Source organism: Pygocentrus nattereri, chromosome 3 (assembly GCF_015220715.1).
Source record: "Pygocentrus nattereri isolate fPygNat1 chromosome 3, fPygNat1.pri, whole genome shotgun sequence".
NCBI lineage: Eukaryota > Metazoa > Chordata > Actinopteri > Characiformes > Serrasalmidae > Pygocentrus > Pygocentrus nattereri.
In genome coordinates this window covers 38462817-38486041 of record NC_051213.1, presented here as the reverse complement: position 1 = coordinate 38486041, position 23225 = coordinate 38462817, and the positions used below count along the sequence as shown (strand labels likewise).

Genomic DNA, 23225 nt, shown 5'->3' with positions numbered 1-23225 from the left:
AATGTAGATGCAAGGTTTTGTTCTGATCTATCTATCTATCTATCTATCTATCTATCTATCTATCTATCTATCTATCTATCGAGAATTTTGTACATTTTGTTGGACTCCACTCTCAGCTGAACTTCCCCTCCAGTCCTGTCGATGGCGGTAAAGCCAAACGCTCACAGGCCACTAAAGAAGCACATGCCCCCTCTCATTGTTTAAAAATGGCGACGTACATGTAAATCCTTGTACCCTTTCCTAACTGGCAGCGTTATTTCTCCGAAATCATTTTGTCTGTCGTGTCTGGACCGGAGAGTAACGATGTTTCACTTCGTGCGCTGCAGTCGGCTGACGCGCGGCTCGGACCGACTACTGCGAGCACGAAATAACGTTATTAAGTCAAGAGAGCTGCTGCTCCAGCACAGCCGGTATGTGTGTGTGAGTATAAGACACAGGACTGTCACCTTTCAGCGAACTAAGACCACACGCCAGTACAGGTGTTACCTTCAGGGTACAAAGAGGGCGTGGGGCGCTGGACCGTCTGTCCCCTACGTCCCACAGTGCAACTCAAAATGTAGGAGGACAATTCTCGCCCTAACCAGTCTAGTGTGCCCTTGGTTGCGTCGCACATTAAACTCTCTGACAGTAAAGCATTGAATTCGACGCCTTTAGGGCTTTTTGGGTGGAGCTGGGTGATATGGCAGAAATTTAGTATAACTATTTCAAGACGTTTTCAGGAGACATGACATGTCCTGATATTTATTTCTTCTGTCATCTGAGAAACGTATTGCCTCATTTAAAAACACTGTCACACGCATTTGGGAAGTGCTTAAGTACTGATTGTATCCGCCATATACTCAGAAAAGCATATTGTGAGATATGTAATGTTGTCATATTGCTGAGTTTTAAGTACATTTTAGCAGGATCAGCATCTGAGAGTTATAGTGTCTTAGTGGGTCTTATGACCTTATGACCTAATCAAGGCAGTTACTTTTGTTTCATTTATAGTAATGAACTATTGACAGGACTCAATTTGAGACCCAGTCACAGCCATAAAACAATTGGTAGGAGAGAGATAACACACATTAAGTCCCAGAATGCATGGCTGTTTAATCATGTCAAGGTCAGTGATGTAAAACATATGAGGAGTAGTACTCAGAAAGGTTTTAGAACGCTGTGAAGCATGGAGTGTATTTACATGTGATGTCATGTTTTCCAGCTGAGATTAGTTGTCCCAGTAAAAGTCTCCCTCAGCCCTAATCAAGCTCAATGTGAGACATATACAGAACCTTATTTGTTTAAAATAAGTGGTAAGTGCATGACAAAGTTCCAGAAGTATATGATGTCAATGTCAATGGTGACAGAACAGCAACAGAACACATTAGTGCATGTTTTTTGCATGTTTTTTGTGCTCACATCACAAGTGTTGAGTTCTCACAGTGGCGTGGGCAGAAACCCAATTTTGTCAAAGCAAGAATGGAACTTTTATTACTGTTATCTGATGATGATGGTTTGGTGGTTTACCACCTTTCTTTGCTCCACTTTTGGAAACATCTGCTATTTTCCTGTGACCTTCTTATTCTTTAAACAAATAAATAATTTTATATCTAATCTCATCAGAAACAGCTGAATAATTTGTATTATGTTGCAGATGTGAACAGCACTCACTTCAATGGGCCAAGGCTCCAGTCTCTCAGTCCACAAGCAGCACAGTCATACGACTGTGGGGTCAAGCACACAAAGTGTTGAGACTGGCTGTCCAACGACACCCTAAAGTGTCCCCAAAAGTGGCTCTGACGTTGCTGGTGGGGCCGGCTACATTAACAGTCACTGCACGACTGTTGGGTGGTGTAGCTTACTGTCACGCTGATTTCAACAATAACCTTTCTGCTGAGGTCCAAGTGAAGGAGAAGGGGCCGGAATTCAGCTGGGCTGTCCTCTGGGAGTTTGTCCGGCCACAGCTCCTTGCCCTCATAGGGGCCATTATTGTAAGTAAATGACTCTCCAAGATGTGTAAATTACTCTCCATGAAATTTTGAAATTGCAGTTACTTATTCTTTTTCAGAATCAAATTTGGGAAGTCTGTTATTTTGATAAAAATAAATGTTCCTGTGTGACTGAAACAGTAGTTAAAGGCAAAAAAAGTTAAAGTACTATTTATAGATTGATGAATAATGTGAATGCTACTCATTAGGGCTGTAAATCTCTCACCTCTTACAAATCTTTAGGGAACAGTCCATGAATAATTTCTGTATGCACATGTAATTTCACTACTAGTTAAATTCAGTTCAATTTTGTATTATTTTGGCATGATTCAGAATGATTAAAACTGAAAACAGCCCACATACCTTATTTGTGTAAAAAAAAACAAGCATGTAATTAATAATAATAATAAAATTCAACAAGTTAATCACTTCTAATATTCCAAAACTATTGCTGTTGACTAATCCATTTTACACCCCCTTATCCATTTTTTTAAAATACATGTAAGACTACAGCCATGCTGTAAACAAGTGCAAATGAGAAGCAGTTTAACACTGCTCAATACATTTGTTCATGCTGAGTTTTGGATATGTGCTTATTTACTGAAGTGCTTTAATTATTATTATTATTATTATTATTATTATTAGAAGAGGGCTGCTAAAGGAAGACTGGAGTATCTATCTTTGCATGGCTAAGAAAACGCTGCTATTTTTTTTCCTGGCTGTCCGAAAGCTTGCATTTGGCGCAGCGGCTCTGAACATCCAGATCCCACTGATGCTGGGCGAATTGGTGAACGTTGTAGCTCAACACTTGAGGGAACATGCTGGAAATTACATGAGGGATATTCGAGCGCCTGCATTCAAGCTGCTGGGCCTGTATTGTCTACAGGTGAGACGCTGTCCATTTTTGTGTCACGTATGGTGTATCAAGCTAAAGAATGCTCATACTAGTAAGAATAGTGTGACTAAAGAAAGATTCCTTTTCTTTGTGGTCATTGCACAACAGATGGACAGGATACTAAAGGGATGTTTCACTCAGGGCTGTTTCTGAACATTTACGAGAGTTAAGAAACATTTTGCTTAGGGGCCCACCCCAGTATTATTTCTTTATTTTTCTGCTTAGAAAAAGGATTAATACTTTTTTCATATAAAAAAAAAAATAGGAAAGTATGTGAACCAACTGCACTTTTTGGAAAACATTTACGAAAAAAAATGCCTCAGGAGCTCTTTGTGGCTGTTTATAAAGTCATATGAAAAGACTTGAACACCACTGTCAAATTTTTTTTTTTTGATTTAATAATAAGTGAAAATAAGTTAACACAAGCTCTGCCAAGAACACGTCTAAACAACACATTTTTCAGCTAGTTTTAATGCACAATTTTTATGTATTTACTGCTTGTCCTCCTGGGTCACGAGTAGTGCTGGAACCTGTCCCAGCGGTCATTGGCCAGAAGACAGGAAACACCAAAGGAGCAAAAGTTACACAAGTCCATCAGATGGCAACTTTACCAAGACTAAGCCATATACCCTGTTTGTTGGGCATCTCTGCTTGTTCCTCAGGGTCTGCTGACCAGTGGGTACATCATCCTCCTGTCCAGAGTTGGTGAGAGAGTGGCTGCTGACATGAGAAAAACTCTCTTCACATCATTGCTAAGGTTTGTTTCACTGCTTAAATATTATACTCAACTTTCCTTAAATATGTTAAAGTAAATATGTATACTGTTTGCCACATTTGCCTTTTTTGCCTCCTTCTTTGTTTTGACTTACCAAGCATTATTATTGACAAAACCATGAGCTTGAAAAATGTATTATTGCTCAAAATTGTTATCGTTATCCATTCACTTGGCAGGGGGTGCAATGTCAAATATGATTTTTGAATCAAACAGATCTTTTTTTTTTTTGCCATATTTTGATAAATATTTATATTTTGATGCCATATTTATATGAACCCTTTGAATGCAGTAATGCTATGTATTCTGGGATCTGTAGCTTACAGTGTGCAGTGACTGTGTTCTCTTGCAGACAAGATGTTGCATTCTTTGATGCCAATAAGACGGGGCAGCTAGTTAACCGCCTCACTGCTGACATTCAGGAGTTCAAATCCTCCTTCAAGCTGGTGATCTCTCAGGTATGGTGTGGTATTCCACAATGAGTTTAAGTAGATGCACAGTATCAAAGCATGTCAGATGTTTACAAGTTTTACTCTTTTTTTGTATTTCATATAAGCGCTAAGCCATTGAAATTGAATGCTGTAGAGGCTGGCTTTTGTGTCTGCAGGGTTTGAGGAGCATTACGCAGACGATTGGCTGCTTTGTCTCTCTGTATGTCATCTCTCCGAAGTTGACCGGTTTGACAGTGGTGGTGCTGCCGTGCCTTGTGGGTGCAGGCGCTCTTATCGGCTCCTTTCTGCGCAGACTTTCACGAAAAGCCCAGGAGCAGGTGAACACTTGATAATGGAAATTTGTCTTAGTTTGTGTTGAGGGAAAAGGAATGTGGGAAGTACTGTTCCACTCAACCTTCAATGTCTAACAAGACGTTTAGCACGCCATGAATTATGAGCTTAGACCTAATTATTAGTGCTTGAGAGTTTGCAGCTCTGCACTTATGATTCATTTGGCTTCTGAAGAACCTTTTTAAATACTTGAATGATTGTATCAACAGCATTTAAGGCATGGGGAATTCACCAAAAAATTTAAATTGTGAGTTAATTCATTTCTGTTTAACTCACAGATTTCTAAAGCTACAGGAGTGGCAGATGAGGCCCTTGGCAATGTCCGAACAGTAAGAGCCTTTGCCATGGAGGACAGAGAACTGGAGTGAGTCTCCCAGCATTTTGGGCATTATAACCCATTTCGCAGTTGAATGCTGTGTATTGAAGGGATTATTTGATTAATATATTTATTTGATATCATCATGAAGCATTTCCATTAGCTAGTGTCTTAATGTTAAAAATGGCTATTGCCAATGTTGAGAAAAAACCAGCCTCCATATGTCTGGTACAGGATGTATGCCACAGAGGTGGAGAAGTCTGCTGTGATGAATGAAGCTTTAGGGACAGGAATCGCGGTGTTCCAGGGCCTGTCGAACATCGTATTAAACTGTGAGTGTTTACTGTAGTGCCATTTCCATTATCAGAAAATTACCCAAATACAGATCACTAAAGAGAAGCTTAATTACATTTGTTTGTCACTTCTTGTTTGCCTTTTTCCTTTAGGCATAGTCCTAGGCACTATTTTTGCTGGTGGGTCCTTGATGGCACATAACGACATGTCTCCAGGTGACCTAATGTCATTTTTAGTTGCGTCCCAAACAGTTCAAAGGTAGGGATTTAATAGCACATATATCTTTTTTTGTAGCTTGTGATACAAATACACTGTTGTATTGTCTTATGGGATCAAAGATGTTTTGAAGAAGAAATGCTCAGAGCTGTACTTCATCTGCTCTTTTTTGCAGATCCTTGGCCAGCATCTCAATTCTCTTTGGGCAGGTGGGTCCAAATTCCATTTATTACAAATTGACCATATTGTTGTTCTATTGCTAGATAATCTGATTCAATTTTAAACCAGCTAGGAATTGTGATCTGTGCTGTCTTGTGTCTCAGATGGTGAGAGGCATTAGTGCAGGAGCTCGTGTTTTTGAGTATCTGGCACTTGAACCAACCATTCCTCTGATGGGAGGGGGTCGTATCCCTCACAAGTCTTTGACTGGACGAGTGGATTTCATGAACATCAACTTCAGGTAGACTGCTTTCTCTGAAACAAGAATGTACTCACAAAAGTAAATTGTTATATTAGCTTAAAGGAAGGAAAATAAGGAAAAACCTCTTCTGATGGGATGAAGGTGGGTGGAAGTTTTGAAAAACAACAGCTGTTTTGGCCTAGATTTGTTTTGGGGCTGTACAGTAAGTGCTCGAGGCCTGTGTATACACGCACACACTCATGCTGCCTTTTGTGTGTTTAAAATGTGTCTATTGTGTAATTGTCTTCTGGTTCTCTCTGGGTGGGAAGGATGGTCCTCCATCTCCCCATCACGCAGGATGGTGCTAGACAAGATATCTGAAAGCTGACATAACAGATGTGTCTTCCTCCAAAAGTCTGGAGTTGTCCACTAATGTTATGTTAACGGAAGTTTAAAAGATTCAGTGGTGCTTCATGTATCTTGAAGGAAGCACAAACAAATGCTGACCCTCCCAGGTAACGTTGTATGATCAGCAGAAACCTGTCTAGCAGGTGGGAATTGTACATTAGTTTATTAGAGGGGAAATGGGTAAAATAAATAAATGACAACTTAAATAATTTACCCCAGAGCTTTTCAATGGCTTTATAAATGTTATCATCAGAAGAGAGGTTTCCTAGTCTTGCTAAAGTGTCCTTTAATTTAATTATGCCTCATGTTTACATTCAAAGTCGAATCTTCATATGCAGATGGTTTCCTCAATAAACAATGCAGTTAATGTCAACACATTTTTAATTTGTAAAACAACAAGTATGTGTTGTGCTGGTTTGAGTGGATCAGACACAGCAGTGCTGCTGGAGTCAGTATGTCAACGAACATATTTTTATTTGTAAAACCCCCTTCATTTGTGTAGTGTATTGCTAGGCTTTGTGTTGAAGGTTTTAGGTTAGTTTTTTATGCTATGCTTTCCAGCTACCCAACACGCCCAGGTAATCAGATCCTGAAGAACTTCAACCTGACTCTACCTCCATGCAAAACTGTCGCTATAGTTGGAGAATCTGGTGGAGGTAAATTTCTCCCTCCTCTTTCTTGTAGTACAGAATTCCAGCTCAGCCATCTCATAATATTAATGCAAGGACAAGGATATTTATGTAGTATTTTCCAGTAGATTTGACTTTGTCCTTTTAAATCTGTTGAGAGTTATTGATCAATCTAACGAACACTAGAAATTTAATATGGCACAGCTGTTTTGAGAATAGACTTGAGTGATGATCTATTAGTTTGTTTGCTTCTTTTCAGAGATTTCTGTCTTTCTCTCTGTTTTATGTATCAGGTAAATCCACTGTGGCAGCACTGCTGGAACGGTTCTATGACCCAAGCGGTGGAGTGATAATGTTGGATGGCCTAGACATCAGAACACTGGACCCCTCTTGGCTAAGAGGACATGTGATTGGATTCATTAGTCAGGCATGTCCCTCAAAGTCTAAAACTTTTCAGAGAACAAAGAAGAGTACTGCTCTGTTTTTGACCACTCTATTGTATTGTATGATATTGTATTTGACCACCCCAATTGCATGTGCCTGTCTGTAAAAAGTCTTGCAAAAAACACATGATTCATGCACTTACCACATATTCCACAGTCTGTTATCCACATGTTTGCTTGCCAGTGTATTTTAAGTACTGGTTTTACTTTTGTTGGTTGCAGGAGCCTGTGCTGTTTGGCACTTCAGTGTTGGAGAATATCCGCTTTGGAAAGCCTGGTGCCACAGATGCAGAGGTGGTGGCTGCTGCCAAACAGGCCAATGCTCACACCTTCATCACAGGCTTTCCAGATGGCTACAACACTGTGGTGGGTGAGTACTGGGCTCAGGATCATATTTAGCACATTTCAGAATAGTCTGCCAAAACAATTTCTGTGCCATGATCAGCGACTGCAGCATAACTGACACTTTTACACATTTTACGTCAGGAAATGCTAAATGCTGTTGTAAATCAAACCTTTCCAAGCCATGTAATCTTTACTAAAGACATTATCATTCATGTTAGTATATATCATAGTGTGTGTTTTTGAAAAAGATAATTTTTTTTATTTCTTTTAAAATGAAGTTGAAAAATGTATATTAATCATGAGTTTTCATGTAACTACTGAAACAGTTTTAGTGCATAGACTGAGGCTTATTTTAGCCACACCCCTGCATTTTACAGCAGAAAGTGAGAGTGCATCCCTGTCCCTCATGTGGTGAGCAGTTAGGTCACATTGTTTTGAAGTTCATGTGTCCAAAAGTTTTAAAATCAATGTTTAACATGAAGACATTTTACTCCCAAAACACACATTTCCTGCAATTATGTAACCTTTTTGTGTTTCTTGAAAAATGTTTTGATACCAGTCACTAGTAATTTACAAGTTTCAGTAGTGTTATGGTCCTTTTCTTCCCTCTACAGAATAATAACTCAGACTGTTACATTATATGTGTTTTAAATGTTTAATTTAAAAATTAATGTGTATATATTTCTATATTTGCATAACCACAGTGATGAACATATTGCTGTCTGCTGCTGGTGACCATTTTGAATTATACCTTATTAGAATGCAACATTTTAGGTGTCATTTGAGTGAGAAATTCATACTGCACCTTTTCTCTCCATATTCTTGGCATGTAGGTGAGCGTGGTGTGACTCTGTCAGGCGGTCAAAAGCAGAGGATTGCCATTGCTCGCGCCCTCATTAAAAACCCAAGTATCCTGATCCTGGATGAGGCCACGAGCGCGCTTGATGCTGAGTCGGAACGCGTGGTCCAGGAAGCACTGGACAGAGCCACCACAGGACGCACCGTCCTCATTATTGCTCACCGCCTCAGTACCATCCAGGGGGCTGACCTCATCTGCGTCATGAGCAATGGCAAAGTGGTGGAGGTGAGGACATAAGAGACCTGTTAAAATTGCAACAAGCCATTAGGAATCGTTCCAATCATGTAGTTTGGGACACAATGCCAAAATTTTTTATTTATTTTTTATTTCTTTTTCTAGGACATTTCTCTCAGGGGCCATACACATCCATTCTTAGTCACATATCAATGGCTTTAACACAAAGTATATCTTCAGATGGCCAGGATAGCAATCACTACACTTGCTGAAAACATTCCATTTATCATACTAGAGTGGTGTAGTAGTCTCTAGAGTGAGGTTTTCTGGTTTAAAGACTGGGAAATACATTTTGATGAAGTATCTTGAAGGTAGAAGAAACTTTTGAAAAACTACAACCCCATTGGGGTGGATTTTTGCAGTTTATGAAATTATTGCAGGTTCCTTTTTTTCCCTTTTTTTTCCGGTAATTGCAGAAGGAAGGCAGATAGCAGATGTAATTGTGAAGAAGCAGCTGTATAAATTGGAACAACTCAATTCTCAATACAATGGACAGAATGGGTTACTCAAATGGCAGAAATGTCTTGTAAGATGAGGAAATAAGCTAAAAGCTTAAAAGTAGCTACTTGGACATCTAGATACCTTACCTGTTTGGCTTCTTTTCTCTGCTACATAAATCATCAGTGAGGAGGTAAAAGTGCCACTAATGCTAGCCTGGTATTTAGAGTTTATGGCTTATTGGCTAAGCAAACAGTCAGGATTGATGACATTTGCATAATGCATGCTGGGTGCTATTGGGAGAGAACAAAAATGACAAAAAAAATCCAAAATCGTAAAAAAAATATTTTAAAAATTGCACAAAAACTGATGAGGCTGAGAATACTGTAACAATATTACAAATAACATATTGGCCTTTTAAGTTTGTTGGAATCTGAAAAATCTCTTTCAGCAACTGTTGCCTAGATTGTAATATCTTGCCCACCTGCAGCCCTGTCAAAACGTATGATAGGCTAAATTTCATTCTGTCCAGTTATCTGTATTGCAACGAGTTGATATTATTGGTGATTTCATGCAAACTGCAAGTGTACGCACTTGCATTGTATGCACCAGTTTGCGCAGTGCATAGTCTGCATGATGTTCCTACAATTTAAAAAGGCACTAAGCTGTTGAACCAGCTTGAGCTGATCATAGAATGATGTCACAATGAATGCTTGTGGCAATTTCAATATATGTTCAGTATAATTTTATTATATAAAATCACCATACCAAAAAATAATATTTACTTCTACCTCTGCAAGACTCAAAAGATGCTAAAGGACATCTAGGATAGGGTTAAAGAAATTTAATAGAAAGGACAGAACCTTACAGAAATTAAGGCACGTCTCATTAATTCCTATGTCATGGAGAGCTTGACCTGACTCCAGTTTAGAATACATTCATCTCCTGATATTTTGCATATGGCCTATTTATGGTATTTGTAAAACTCATAGGAAGATGTCTTTTTTACATTAAAATGTCCAATCTCCTGACATATTTGATTGTTCATCTGTTTGTTTTTAAGGCTGGAACACACCTGGAATTACTGAGTAAATGCGGTCTGTATGCTGAGCTAATAAGAAGACAAAGATCTAATGGCCAACAGTGAATCAATGACCAGGTAGAAGAGCTATGGAGTCCAAAGCACCATTACTGTGGTTTTGTTTAATGTTTACTGGATGTAAATGATATCTTAAAATTACATTTGACTTTAAACTCTGTTTGTATACCATTTGTTAACAGGGTGCTTCACACCACTTGTAGATCGATGCTTTGTAAAAATATGAACTCAGGATTGGATTAGGCTTGTGTTCGGAATGGACGTTATTGCTAAGCATTACAGAGTATATTGTCTCCAGACTGCAGGTATTTTAACAAATATATTTTATACAGTTTTTGAATTGAAATGTAGTGTTTCCTTACACATGTATGTACATCACTGTACAGTAATTATTAAGTGTATGAATGTTTTACTGTGATACAAAGAATTTGTGAATGACCGTACAAAGGAGTCGACATGTACATTTGATGTAACCGGAGTACTAGGAATAAATAAATTCATTTATTACTCATGTCTGTCATGTAAATGTATATAGATGTAATATAATATTAAATAGCAAAAATACTTTTATAGAAATCTGTACATTGTATTACTATTCACATACACTCACAGAGCTCTTTATTAGGAACACCTAACTTGTATCTACACTCACTTTCCATTTTATCAGTTCCACTCACCATATCGGTGTAGTCCATCTGTTTATTTGCATAATTTGATATCCCACCTTAACCCCATTCATCAATGGTCAGGACCACCACAGAACAGGTATTACTTGAGTAGTGGATCATGGGTCATAGTCGTGTATTAGTAGGTGTTGTGCTGGTATAAGTGGATCAGACACAGCAATGCTGCTGGAGTTTTTTAACACCTCAGTGTCACTACTAGACTGAGAATAGTCCACCAACCAAAATATTCAGCCAGTAATGTTCTGTGAGCAGTAACCTGTGACCACTGATGAAGAATTAGAGGATGACTAATACGAACTGTGCTACAACAGATTAACTATTGTCTCTGATTTTAAATCTACCTGGTGGACTAACAAGGTAGGAGTGTGTCTAATAGAGTGGACAGTGAGAGGACACCGTGTTTAATAACTCCAGCAGCACTGCTGTGCCTGATCCACTCGTACCAGCGCAGCACACACTAACACACCACCACCAAGACATCAGTGTCACTGCGGTGCTGAGAGTGATCCACCACCCAAATACTTGCTCCGTGGCAGTCCTGTGGGGGTCTAGACCATTGAGAGGGGGCTAATAAAGTATGCAGAAAAACAGATGGACTACAGTATGTAATTGTAAACTATAAAGTGCTCTTATATGGTGAGTGGAGCAGATAAAACAGACAATGAGTGTAGATACAAAGTAGGTGTTCCTAGTAATGTGCTCAATGAGTGTATGTGCTATTTGCCACAAACCTATGTAAAGGAACAACGTGATACTAATCAGTGCAATAAACTACTGGCACAGTTTGGGGGCACAGCTTTTGTTTATTTATGAGAACACAGCGCCACCTAGTTGCAAAACACAACATGGACAAAACAAATTTGTCCTTCCTGCATATATTTGAGATGTGCATAACAATCTGCCTTACATCTTAACTATTTCGGGTGCTATCTCCATACAAAATTGCAATGTTTGTTGTTTTGTTAAATCGATGTAGTTACTAAGAAAGCTGTAGTTGCAGCTAACATCTGCAATTAATAACGCTGTACATTTAGTCCCGCCCCACGTTCAGTGCCGCGAACAGTGACGTTTACCGAAAGCAGAAGGGGCGTGGTTATACGCCTAGCAGCCCCAGAGTCGCCCTTTAAGAAGACGAATGGGCGGAGTTAAAGGTTTCACTGAGTGATCATGATGGATCTATGAGTGTCTGTGACAGTGTCAGCAGTATGTTCAGCATTGGTTTGAAGTCCATCTTGGGAATTCCTGGTTCAGCCTTAAAGGCGATTTTTCTTCCGAATGATTCAGTCGTTATAGCATAAAAAAGTAATTAGTGGTTTGAAGTAAAACCAATGAATAGAGGCTCATTGTGGTGATAGGAACCAGGAGTTGCTCTTTACAACGTAAGTTTACTCTTCAGAAAATCACTTGCGAGCCTAGACGTATCTTCTGTGTTCTTTGCGGTGTTGATAATGGTAAAACAGTTGCAATCTGAAAAAAAAAAGAAAAGATTTATATGGGTACTATATATCGGGCGTGGGTACAACAGATGGGTACAACATCCGGCGTGTACCTCTCGGTCATGAAAGACTTTTAAAATACGCTGTATATCTACCTTAAAATGACTCCTCCAGCCGGCAACATTTTGTTAATCGTTTCATGCATCATGTTAATCGTTTCAAGAAATGAGCTTTAGGGGCATTAAACACTTCAGACAAAAGGTAGACCTTTTTTTTTCTAGAACGAAACATTCAACATCAAACCACTTTTTTTGCTTAGATCTTAATTTAATTAAACAGAATTTTTGAGAAATCGGTTTAATTCCATTTTAAGACAATTTTGTTTTCTGAAGGAGCTGAATTATGAAAACACTGGTGCGTTCATTTCAAAATATCTAAATAGTTTCATCTCTCTGTGGTAGATTCTGAAATGGCTCCCTAAAGTGTACGGGACACGTCAGGACCCCTGTGTAAATATGTTTGTAAATGTGATCAAATATTGCTGTTTTGCAAACGTCATGGGTAATTTTTTTCATTTGCTTGGCTGGTTGTGGTAAAGCTAGAACTTATACTTTGAAGTGTCGCCTCAGTCTAGCCATGTTGACGAGGCAGCCACGCCCCTTCTCTTGTTGACTAGCTGATGGTATCAAGTGGATAAAACTGCCTTAGCCAGCGAACAAAATATCGGAGTACACAGTGGAACCAGGCAGCCGGCTAGCTGCTTACAGCTAGTATTACTGGTTCAACATGCAGAAGTATGAAAAACTAGAGAAAATTGGAGAGGGTAAGTTGATGCCTTAAGCTGCCTCCGTTGCCGCTGGTTGGGAAAGACGCTAGTGCTGTTGCTAGCCAAGGGATAGCAGCTAGCTAGCTAAGCAAGCACAGAGCCGCTTAGCTTTACCGGCGAAGGCCAGCTTGTCTACCTCAGCTTACCTGTAGGTTGTAATTTAAAGAGGTAGCTAGAAAATATGGAAGGTGATTAAGAGGTTGCCATTAATAAATAGTTATGTGTGTCGCGGCAAAAACAGACCTGGAAGTTTGAAAAATGAGGCAAAAGTGAAGTGTCCGGTGTCTGTGTGTCTCTAGCTAGCCATTCGCTAAGGTCCCGTAACAGTTCGTTAACGTCTAATAATAATAGCTAATATGCTGCAAAGCACTATCCTATTGTATTCATACAGACACTGCCTCCTGTAATTCCTCAAGTATTCTAAAATGACTTGTGCATCATAGGTTATAAATGTGGCATTCCAGGTAACTAGAAGAACTCGCCTAAATCAGTAATTAATATTCGGCCTGTCTTTGCTTTTGGTATGTTGACAGTCTTTAATCTCTCTAAAACTATAGATTTGGCACCTACTATTTATACATGCTTATTCAAAGTCCTCATTTAGTAGCTCAGCAGTAAGACATTTGGTACCAGTGAGTATGTGAGATCCGTTTTGATCCAGCTATGGTCCATCAGCTGCTAGGGATCCTTTTTCTGGAGAGCATTGCTTTGGTTCCTGTGTCCACCAAGACAGAGAAGGACGCCAGTAGTTTTACATCCTTGCATGTTGGTAGCATTGGATTGTTGTATTCTCCACACTAAATATGACAGCTTAATAACTAAATTTAGAGATGGCACTGATTTCAGGTAATGGTATCAGGACAAGATGCTGGATCAGGTATTGCAGGAAAGAAAATTCCTCATTCCTGTTATGAATCTAGCCTGTAGTAGCACACTTTGTGGGATGTCACCTGGCAGATTGATAGATTATATGTTTTATAAATGTTTATTGATCTGTATAGGCATCGGTGGGAAAATGTACATGAAAAACATCAAATATTGAGTTCAACTTACAATTTTCATGTTGGTGCATCCTTGCTTGTTAGCCATTTATTTGTTCCTGTGGGGTAGTAGCGTTTGAGCATGAACGCTTGCATTCAGATTCTCATTTTAAGTGAAGTGTTCAATTGAATATAGCTCATTTTAAAGCTTGGTAGATTTGAAAGAAAGAACTATATCTATGTCAGTATAGTAAAGTGTGCCATCTATAATGAGAATAATACATTGAATAATAGAGAACACTAATTGTCTTTATAGGGTTTTAAAACCTAATGGAAACCATGATTTGTGGCTATGTGCGTTTTTACACAATGTGATGGTTTACAGTGCTTTTCTTAACTGGGAATCAGTGCTTGATTTTGGTCTCGTCCAACAGGTACCTATGGAACAGTCTTCAAAGCTAAAAACAGAGAGACTCATGAGATAGTGGCTTTGAAACGGGTCAGGCTGGATGATGATGATGAGGTAAGTCATTCACACAGTGCTTCTGGCAGTTTATTAACTGTATATTGTAATGTGTTTGTTTTAAATCAACCACCGTCTCTTGTAGGGAGTTCCCAGTTCAGCCTTACGAGAAATTTGCCTCTTGAAGGAGCTGAAACATAAAAACATTGTGAGGTAGAGTTATTTACTAGAATTTCAGTTCATGTCTTTTCATATTTGACACATTTAAAGTCACTAAATAATTATCATTTTCTATTTCGCTAACATACTGTACTGAAATATTAAATACTTGTTAGTCCTGATTGTTTTTTTCTGTTTGCTTTTGTTTTGTTTTATTTTGTTTATTAAGGTTGCACGACGTTCTACACAGTGATAAAAAGCTGACGCTAGTGTTTGAATACTGTGACCAGGTAAGGCAATGTTTGGTCAGACAAATGTCTTCTTGAAGTGTCTCAAAGCTGTACAGAGTAGTGATTTGATAAGCTTCCTAGCTTTTGTTATTATGTACTGGATAGGACAGCTGCATGTTATCCAGATGAAGAATTATTGTAACCAAGGCAAAGTATTTAAGATTTGTTTAATGTATGTTTACGTGTATTACTGTTTATGCAAAAAAATAATAAAAGTCAGAAAAATGTAACTTCGATATTGAAACGTGTGGGTCTGTGCTGATGGCTACCATCAGTATCAATCATATTCCACCCTGAAGAAGTCCCAACTATATGACCGTCTCTCAAATAAGTCCCTGTAATGAGCAGTGTTAGGTTAGCTACAAAGGATAGGATCCAGTGGAGGCACTCCACAGGATCCATACGAAGGATCCAGTGCCATTGCTGATTTCCAAACAGAAAATACTTGCGTACTCTCTCAAGAAGGCAGACTGATTCCACAGCAACGGCTGTGATTTCAGGGCTGGGTTAAACAATAATATTTTCATATTTTAAATATATAAACTTTCCATTTTATTCATAAAAGTATGCATGAACATTTCCAATTCATACAAACTAATTAATTGTAAATTAGGCATCAGCAAGTATCTTTAGATTTTTATTCAGTGTTTTCCTAATTTTCAAGAAATGTGAATGATTAATATAATACTGTAACTGTTGCTGTTTATTGTTAAGTTAATTTTGTGGAGATTTGATAATGACTTCTTAAATACAGGGTATTCTGGATATTTATTCTCAATATTGCCCACATTTTTCAGTTTTAATGGATCATCCTCAGATGTGGACACATCTAAAATAGCTTAATTTTAATTTCTTAATAATTATTGAAAACAGTGACTCAAAACCTTTTAAATAGCAACAATGTATGTGTCTTCATTAATAGGATCTAAAGAAATATTTTGACAGCTGCAATGGAGACTTGGATCCAGAGATTGTAAAGGTAAGTGTTTTCTTTGTGCTGTCTAATATGAAGCCATGAAACACCATCTCATTGAAATGCATTATGAAGTGAATCTTTTGTTTCAGTAACTTGAACAATGTACCTCCAAGGGCACCCAACTCTATTACAGGGCATGCACCATCCTGAAGAGTGGTAGATTTAACCCAGAACTAACTGCAGTTACAGTTAATCTATCTTCAGAAGCAGAGTTGAGCGTACCTAATGTGAATCTTTAACAGCTTGCCCTGTCTATAAGCTGCTCTGTTTGTCTCCATAAGTCAAACAGACTGGTTGCTCACTGTTAGCAGGCAGTCTGCATAGATATACTGAATACATAAATAGAATTTGGTTGTTAAAGTGCAAATGATCAGCTCAAGATTTGGCTATGTTGTACATGACAATGTTTGGGATGAAAGATCTTTAAGACAACGCATCTCTGTTCCACTTCAGTGGAGTCATTTTCTAGCTTTATATTTTATTATTATTTTTGGTTTTTGTACAGATTTCTTCAAAAGAGTAATATTGCTTAGCCCTTACAGCAGGTCCTCTAGTTGTATAAGGTTTTAAGTAATATTTTGCTGGTCCATATGCAGTCTTACGTGCTTGCAAATCTCAAAAGAAAACTAAGCAGCACAATGCACATTGTAAATTATGAAAAGGTCTATAAGTAATACATTTTTGCTGTGTCACTTAACCTTAATTTGCAGGCTGGATTATGTATAAGTTGTCATAAATGTGCACAAAAGCATTCTTCACGTGCCAAATGTTTGACTGTGGTGGTGTTCCTTTTCTGCTACAGTCCTTCATGTATCAGTTGCTGAAAGGGCTAGCCTTCTGCCACAGTCGCAATGTACTTCACCGGGACCTTAAGCCACAAAACCTGCTTATTAATAGAGTAAGTACGATTGTCCAATCACCTCATACTCAATTTGGTCTATTGATGGTCATGGTTCTACAGCGGTTTGTTCTAACTCTGAGTGCCAACACCTGTTTTAACTAATGCTTTCTTTTCCTTAATGAATAAAATCGGACTGCTGAGAGTGACTGTTGGTGTGCATGATCAAATAATTCAAAGTAATATGAAGTACAGTATGTATAGCTGCAACAATTGCAAACGGGACAGAGTAGAAACATTTTTCCTGTTGATTATTTGATCTTGTAGAAGGTACATGTTTGGTTTCATGCATGGTTGGATCGGGTGCATTTGAGATGGGAAATGCAGAGGGTTTTGGGGTTTTCTTTCAGTGAGAATTCTGTACTTGATAGCCTAACAATAGCTGGATTCGCTGTTGTGTCAAAGAGATGGCTATCCCTTTAAGTGCAGACTGCTCACACCTGATTTAAGTGCTGCACATCAGGCAGTTTAGCCTCTTGAGCTCAAGAGAAACAACACTGCAGTGTTGATACATTTATGATGAAACTTGCATACTGATGACAGAATGACAATTGTGGAAATAAAGTGCCTAGACACATGCGTTTTATTTTTTTAAACTAAACAAAAACATGAAACACATTAGCACTGAATTAGCCAATGTTGAGATGTAATTAACACCATTTGCTCTTTAATGGACCAAACAGGCACAAAGTTATGAAATGAAAAATCTGCCTATTTAAATAGCATATTTTGCTTATTTAAAGTACATGAATCAAATAAAAGGTGTAATAAGAGACAGTTGGCTATTTAACACAGTTAGTTATGTATTATAATTATACTACAATATTTTGTTGTAGGTGTATTAGCAGCATTCAAATAAAGCAAGAGTTCACTTGCCTGTTTTGTTGTTTGGAGCAAAAAGTAGCCAATTCTGGTCTTGGCTGATTCTGAACATGGATCCCTTATCACAATGCTACACTTCAACCTTGCATGAAACCAATAGTAGCACAAAGGTTTAATAGTTAGACTACTACTGCTACTAGTCCAGCTACAAGAACTAATACTCCAGTACTTCAGAATACAGCTAATGTCAAATAAGACTGCACAGTATCTAAAGTCTCCTTCATATTTAAAACAAGCTTATTTTTTTGGACCTGGTTGGTACACCTGGCTTTAATTGCATGCTTCTTTACATTTGACATTATTTATTGTTCTTTAGAATGGTGAGCTGAAATTAGCTGATTTTGGTTTGGCCAGGGCATTTGGAATTCCTGTTCGGTGTTATTCTGCTGAGGTAGGACTAAGTACATGTGTCTTTTGCTCTCAGATTCATTTCAAATGAATTTAATTCTTAAATTCCTTAACTCTTTCACTGAAAAACATGACGTGTCACAATTGATTAGCTTGCATTGTGTGGCTTGACTAGTTTTGGTTCATTTTAGGTGGTAACATTGTGGTACAGGCCACCAGATGTGCTGTTTGGTGCCAAATTGTACTCAACCTCAATCGACATGTGGTCAGCTGGATGCATATTTGCAGGTTAGAAATGGAAACAAAAAAAAGAATCTCAGTAATGTGGCTTGTTTACAAAATTGTTTTTTTTAAATGTTAACATTATTTTCTGTTTGCATTTAGAGCTAGCAAATGCAGGTCGGCCACTTTTTCCTGGGAATGATGTGGATGACCAGTTGAAAAGGATCTTTAGATATCCTTTAGCTGTTTTTGTTTGTGTTGTTTTTTTCCAACCGTATATTGGTAGTCTTTGGGTAGTTCTTATTTTGTACTTGCCTAATACATGTACTAGCATAATGCAGGCATGTTTATCATCCAGTCAACTTGTCCTTGCATCATAATATGCAGAGGTATCTCTGAAGTTCCTTCCTGCTAACTGCTGTATGGCTTAAGTTGAGTAGTGGTTTCATACAGACTCGAGATGGTAAAGTAACATTTGAAAGTTAGTTCTGCTAATTTGCAAGGCAAATATCTCTTCATGAACTGCTGGCATTCTTTAACATGTTGGCACGTTGCTGGGGACCCCAACAGAGGAGCAGTGGCAGACTATGACCAAACTCCCAGATTATAAGGTATAACAATCATTTTACTGCTTTTTTTCCCCAAAATCTTTTTATTGCAGTCCAGTGTCAACACCACACACACAATCCAGTACTAAACAGTGTTATATTTGTCTGATCTATTATATAAATACACCGATATGTATATATTTAGTCACTGTTGTTAACTTTAAGGAGAAGGAAAAAACATAATTTACTTCTAATGTTTTATTGTAAGTCAATGGAACCAAAATTTTTCTAAGTCAGTTTAGGTTATTTCTGTTAGTCCATTCATCATTAAATTTACATACAATGTAAAGGGTACCAGATGTTTTCAAATTATGTCAGAAATGGAGATACAAGGTTTTCTTCCGGTGACAGTTACAAACAAATGGTTCTAGTCCCGAAATATGTTTGGCTGAGCCATATTTTAAGACAGACATGTCCAGTCTTATATGCAAATGGCAGGTATGGCTGCTGGTTTTCACTCCAACAAAGTAGGAGGTCACCTGATAAATTGTTTGAAGACTAAGACCAACTGATTGAACAAGTGGAGTGGAGATGTGCTCTAGCTTGTTTGGAGTGAATTCATGTAGCCACACAGGCCTTTTACAGATAGGATTGGACACCCCTGTTCTTACCCCAAGTAATAACCTTTTTTGTTTAGACCAAGGGGTTGAGAACTGTAATGTATTCATGAAAGACAAAAACAAAATCAGTGGAATATAGAATGATGAGCTACTGAAAGTTTGGTATTCTGAAATTCAAAATTATGTTTATCAGTCATTACTCAGCTCAAGTTAAAACAAACACAAATTCATGACCAGTGCAGGTTCGGCCCAGTGTGCCTCACTAGCTCTTGAAAGTCTCACCATCCACTATGTTCTTGTCTAGAATTTTGCCTGCTCGTGTGTGATTTCCTCACACCACCATGCATCACACTTTCTTTAAGAGAACATGGATGGAATAGATGGAACACTTTATTTGGATAGCCGACTGTAAATGCTTTGTAGATGCTCACCTCACATCTAATTATCTGTAAAATCTACTGTCATTTACCCTAACCTTAAACCTTGAGACCTATTAGTCTGTCTAATCACTTATACATGTTTGCTTTGATATGGTACTTTTTTGTAGTTGTGCTGTCATCCTCTCAAACATCACTGCTGTTCAAATAGAAACTGTTGATTATTGTAACAATTGGCTGAACAACTGTTTGTCATTAAATGGTTCATCAGTTAATAATTTATATTTCTAATCAAAAGCTTCATTTAAAATATAGCTTTAGAGGTTGATTTATTGTTGAATGCACCTTTCCTTTGGAATAACTAAAAATGGATTATATGTTTTATAGCCATATCCAATGTATCCTGCAACCACATCGCTGGTGAATGTTGTCCCAAAACTTAGTAGCACAGGACGGGACTTACTTCAGGTAGGTTATTAAAAACAGTCCCTTTGTATAAAATCCATTATTTCAGAAGCTTTTTTTTCCCTCAGGTATTCTGATTGTAGTGATTGTGTCTGTTTGCATTGTTTTTCATTGTAGAATCTTCTGAAATGCAATCCAGTGCAGCGTATTTCGGCAGAGGAGGCACTACAACACCCATACTTTGCAGATTTCTGCCCTCCATAGTTTCCAAAGCTCTTGAGCCTCATTCTTCAGAATGGACCAATATGGTCTTACCTTGTGCACCCCCTCAAAAACATCTTTCTGGCTTTATTCTTCATAGTTTGCACCTACCTTTTCTGTGACCTTCTCCTCTGGATGTCACTGAATATACACTGCATATAGACACATCTAAACTACACCAGTCAAGCCCTGTCAAATTTGCTTTAGCCAGTTGCCAAATGTGCTTAATAGTTCTCAATTGTTTACAAACTACTATTTTGAAGGCAAGACTTCAAGGAAGTAATCTATTTTTTGAAGCCCAAATGAACAAAGTAAGTTTGATAATAGACAGGTTGCTTACGAGCCCGTGGCATGGTTATGTACAGAAGGGTTTTAAGAAACTAAGCAAATAATCATTTTGTTCAATGAGGTTTTATTTTGCTTTTTTTGCACTTACTAAACAATATAGTAAGTGTGTAGAAAGTATTAGTCCTTCTGCTCAGTGTTTCTATGGCTTTTTATTCTAGTAGCCATATATGAAGGAGCTTTAGGTTAATATAGTGTAAATTTATAGGAACCTTTTGTCTAAATATCCTCTAACTTGGAAATGTTTCATCATTTTAGTGCACATGCTGGGTTAAAAACTGACATTCTTGAGAGTTAGATAGTACATTTGTTTTTCTCCTTTCTTTTTTTGTCACTGGAAGGACACCACTCAGCCCTCAAATAGGTCTGAAGTGTTTTTGATGTGTGACATGGACCACAAGTAGTTCCTCTTTAGCCTCGACAATACGTATGTCTGAAGTGTGTATAGTGTTTTTAACATATGGTGTAATATTCACATTAAAGTCATTCCTTCAATCCCTGCAGAATATGTAGCAATAAACATTCTGAACCCGCTCAAATATCTCATGAGAATCATCCTCAGACCTCACAAGAGACAGGTTTCCACTGTTGGAACTTGGAGCCAAGTAGTTTGTGGATGTTCGTGGTCCATAAATCCCTGATTGTGGCATTTCCAAAAATGAGAGAAAAGATTGTAATGTAATGAAAATTGAAGGCCTCTTTTAAAGTGCCCGGGTTTAAAAATAAGGAGATACATATGTAGGAAAGCTCACCTGTGGTACCTGTATGTTACCTCAGTCACTTTGCAAACTACACAGATCAAATATTCACGACTGTCGAGTAATTATCCCAACTGTTTTCTGGCTTTTTTTTTTTTATTGCATAATTCAGGGGTTGAGATGTAAACAAAATCGGTCAGTGGTTTGATGTGAAATTCTGCCTTGATAGGAAACCTATCAGTCTGTTTTCTTTACACTGGTTGCAAAAAGGAACTGGAAGACCATGTCTACAACACAGACAATAACCATTTTATGTATAGCTGTGCAAAGTGACCAGTGAACCTACATCTATCAATTTACCATTGATAATGGTGAAAAAAGGGGAGTTTTGCATTACAACGCCCTGCATGTAACACTACTGTGCATGCATGTTAGTTATACATTTTAGGTGCAAACTATCAGGCAGAGTATCTGTAACCATTTCATATAATAGCTTTGTTTGAAGGATTTTTGAGGTATTAAACCTTTCAGATGTCCAGTTCACAATACTACCAGTAAGTAATTCGGTAATTATTTTTTTAAAATAGAGCAGGACACATCAGATCACTCTGACTGACTTTGTGTATTTTTCAACCGTTCTGAAGAATTTTTTTTTTTTTTAAATATGAACATTTTATTTAAATACATTTATCATCACATTCACTGTATTATAAATTCAGATTATACTCCATATGGTTTCAGGCCTTCCATAGTGATGGTATCATTGATCAGAAAAGTTCTACCCTTTTTGGGGGGGAAAACAATACATTGCTTAGTTTACTTTTAGGATGGTGAATAATTTCTATTTTCCATTTTGTTCTGTAAAGTGAATTAGAATGCATGTATTTATTTGTTTATGAATGTTTGCTGAATAGAAGACTTTTTAAAATACAGAAAATCAGGGTTATTATGGTGTGTGGCTGTTCCTGGTTTATTTTGTTGGACTTTTGTTGGAAAACTCAATATGAATGGGAAATGGAGGCTCACTTTCAGAAACAAACCAAAATATTAATGCAGCATTCAACCAATGCATTTTGTTCTAATTGACAACAGGTACAGATTTCATATGCTAGACAACAAAGACACCAAGTTCTCAAAAATCAGTTACCAACCTTTACCAAAGCCTGTGAGATTTGCCAGGAAATCAGCACAGTCCTGTTTATCAACCCTGCAGTACAGTACCACAGAATAAAGATGAACGTTTCTGTTTGTGATATATTTGGCACTCTGCTGTATGTGTGTTTACGTTGTAAGAGTTTATTTTTCACCTCTATTAAATATGTTTTCATCAAGACAAAATGACTCAGGATTTCAGTATAGAGCTACAGTAAAATGTGGTAGAGATTTTGAAAGGTGTCCTGTAGGTGTCAGGGTAAGCGTGTGTGTATATGTATGTACGTACGTGTGTGTGTGTGTGTGTGTGTGTGTATATATATATATATATATATGTGTATATATATGTGTGTGTATATATGTATATATATATATATATATATATATATGTGTGTGTGTGTGTGTGTGTGTGTGTGTGTGTATGTATATGTCCATCCATCCATCCATCCATTTTCTAAGCCGCTTCTCCGACAGGGTCGCGGGGGGATGCTGGAGCCTATCCCAGCGGTCTTCGGGCGGAAGGCAGGATACACCCTGGACAGGTCGCCAGTCCATC

The 23225-nt window shown here is 37.9% G+C and overlaps 2 protein-coding genes across 5 annotated transcripts; both read left to right on the top strand.

Moving 5' to 3' along the window:
- Window positions 1-198: 198 nt before the first annotated feature.
- On the top strand, window positions 199-11568 carry abcb8 (ATP-binding cassette, sub-family B (MDR/TAP), member 8). Of its 4 annotated transcripts, XM_017700729.2 has the most exons (17): window positions 199-410; window positions 1634-1970; window positions 2698-2853; window positions 3525-3619; window positions 3987-4092; window positions 4242-4403; window positions 4695-4780; window positions 4967-5064; window positions 5179-5284; window positions 5418-5451; window positions 5566-5702; window positions 6612-6706; window positions 6973-7106; window positions 7345-7492; window positions 8301-8551; window positions 10062-10157; window positions 10280-11568. In XM_017700729.2, exons 1-16 carry the CDS (start codon window positions 304-306, stop codon window positions 10143-10145), a joined length of 2136 nt encoding a protein of 711 aa, XP_017556218.1. In that variant the 5' UTR covers window positions 199-303; the 3' UTR covers window positions 10146-10157; window positions 10280-11568. The 4 variants fall into 4 exon arrangements, with proteins under 4 accessions (XP_017556218.1, XP_037392187.1, XP_017556217.1 ...); XM_037536290.1 differs by having other exon boundaries at window positions 4305-4403; window positions 10062-11568; XM_017700728.2 differs by having other exon boundaries at window positions 10062-11568.
- A 1307-nt stretch (window positions 11569-12875) lies between these two features.
- Window positions 12876-22855, top strand: cdk5 (cyclin-dependent kinase 5). Its single transcript, XM_017700731.2, has 12 exons — window positions 12876-13042; window positions 14460-14548; window positions 14634-14701; window positions 14877-14937; window positions 15860-15916; window positions 16716-16811; window positions 18010-18084; window positions 18233-18329; window positions 18426-18495; window positions 18814-18874; window positions 20196-20276; window positions 20391-22855. Exons 1-12 carry the CDS (start codon window positions 13006-13008, stop codon window positions 20475-20477), a joined length of 879 nt encoding a protein of 292 aa, XP_017556220.1. The 5' UTR covers window positions 12876-13005; the 3' UTR covers window positions 20478-22855.
- Window positions 22856-23225: the final 370 nt, after the last annotated feature.

Coding starts and splice junctions, on each gene's coding strand:
- abcb8 (XM_017700729.2), top strand. CDS start 304: ATGTTTCACTTCGTGCGCTGCAGTCGGCTGACGCGCGGCTCGGACCGA. Junction 5,285..5,417: donor GCGTCCCAAACAGTTCAAAG/GTAGGGATTTAA, acceptor TCTTTTTTGCAG/ATCCTTGGCCAGCATCTCAA. Junction 8,552..10,061: donor GCAATGGCAAAGTGGTGGAG/GTGAGGACATAA, acceptor TTTGTTTTTAAG/GCTGGAACACACCTGGAATT.
- cdk5 (XM_017700731.2), top strand. CDS start 13,006: ATGCAGAAGTATGAAAAACTAGAGAAAATTGGAGAGG. Junction 13,043..14,459: donor ACTAGAGAAAATTGGAGAGG/GTAAGTTGATGC, acceptor CTCGTCCAACAG/GTACCTATGGAACAGTCTTC. Junction 18,496..18,813: donor CAGTTGAAAAGGATCTTTAG/ATATCCTTTAGC, acceptor ACATGTTGGCAC/GTTGCTGGGGACCCCAACAG.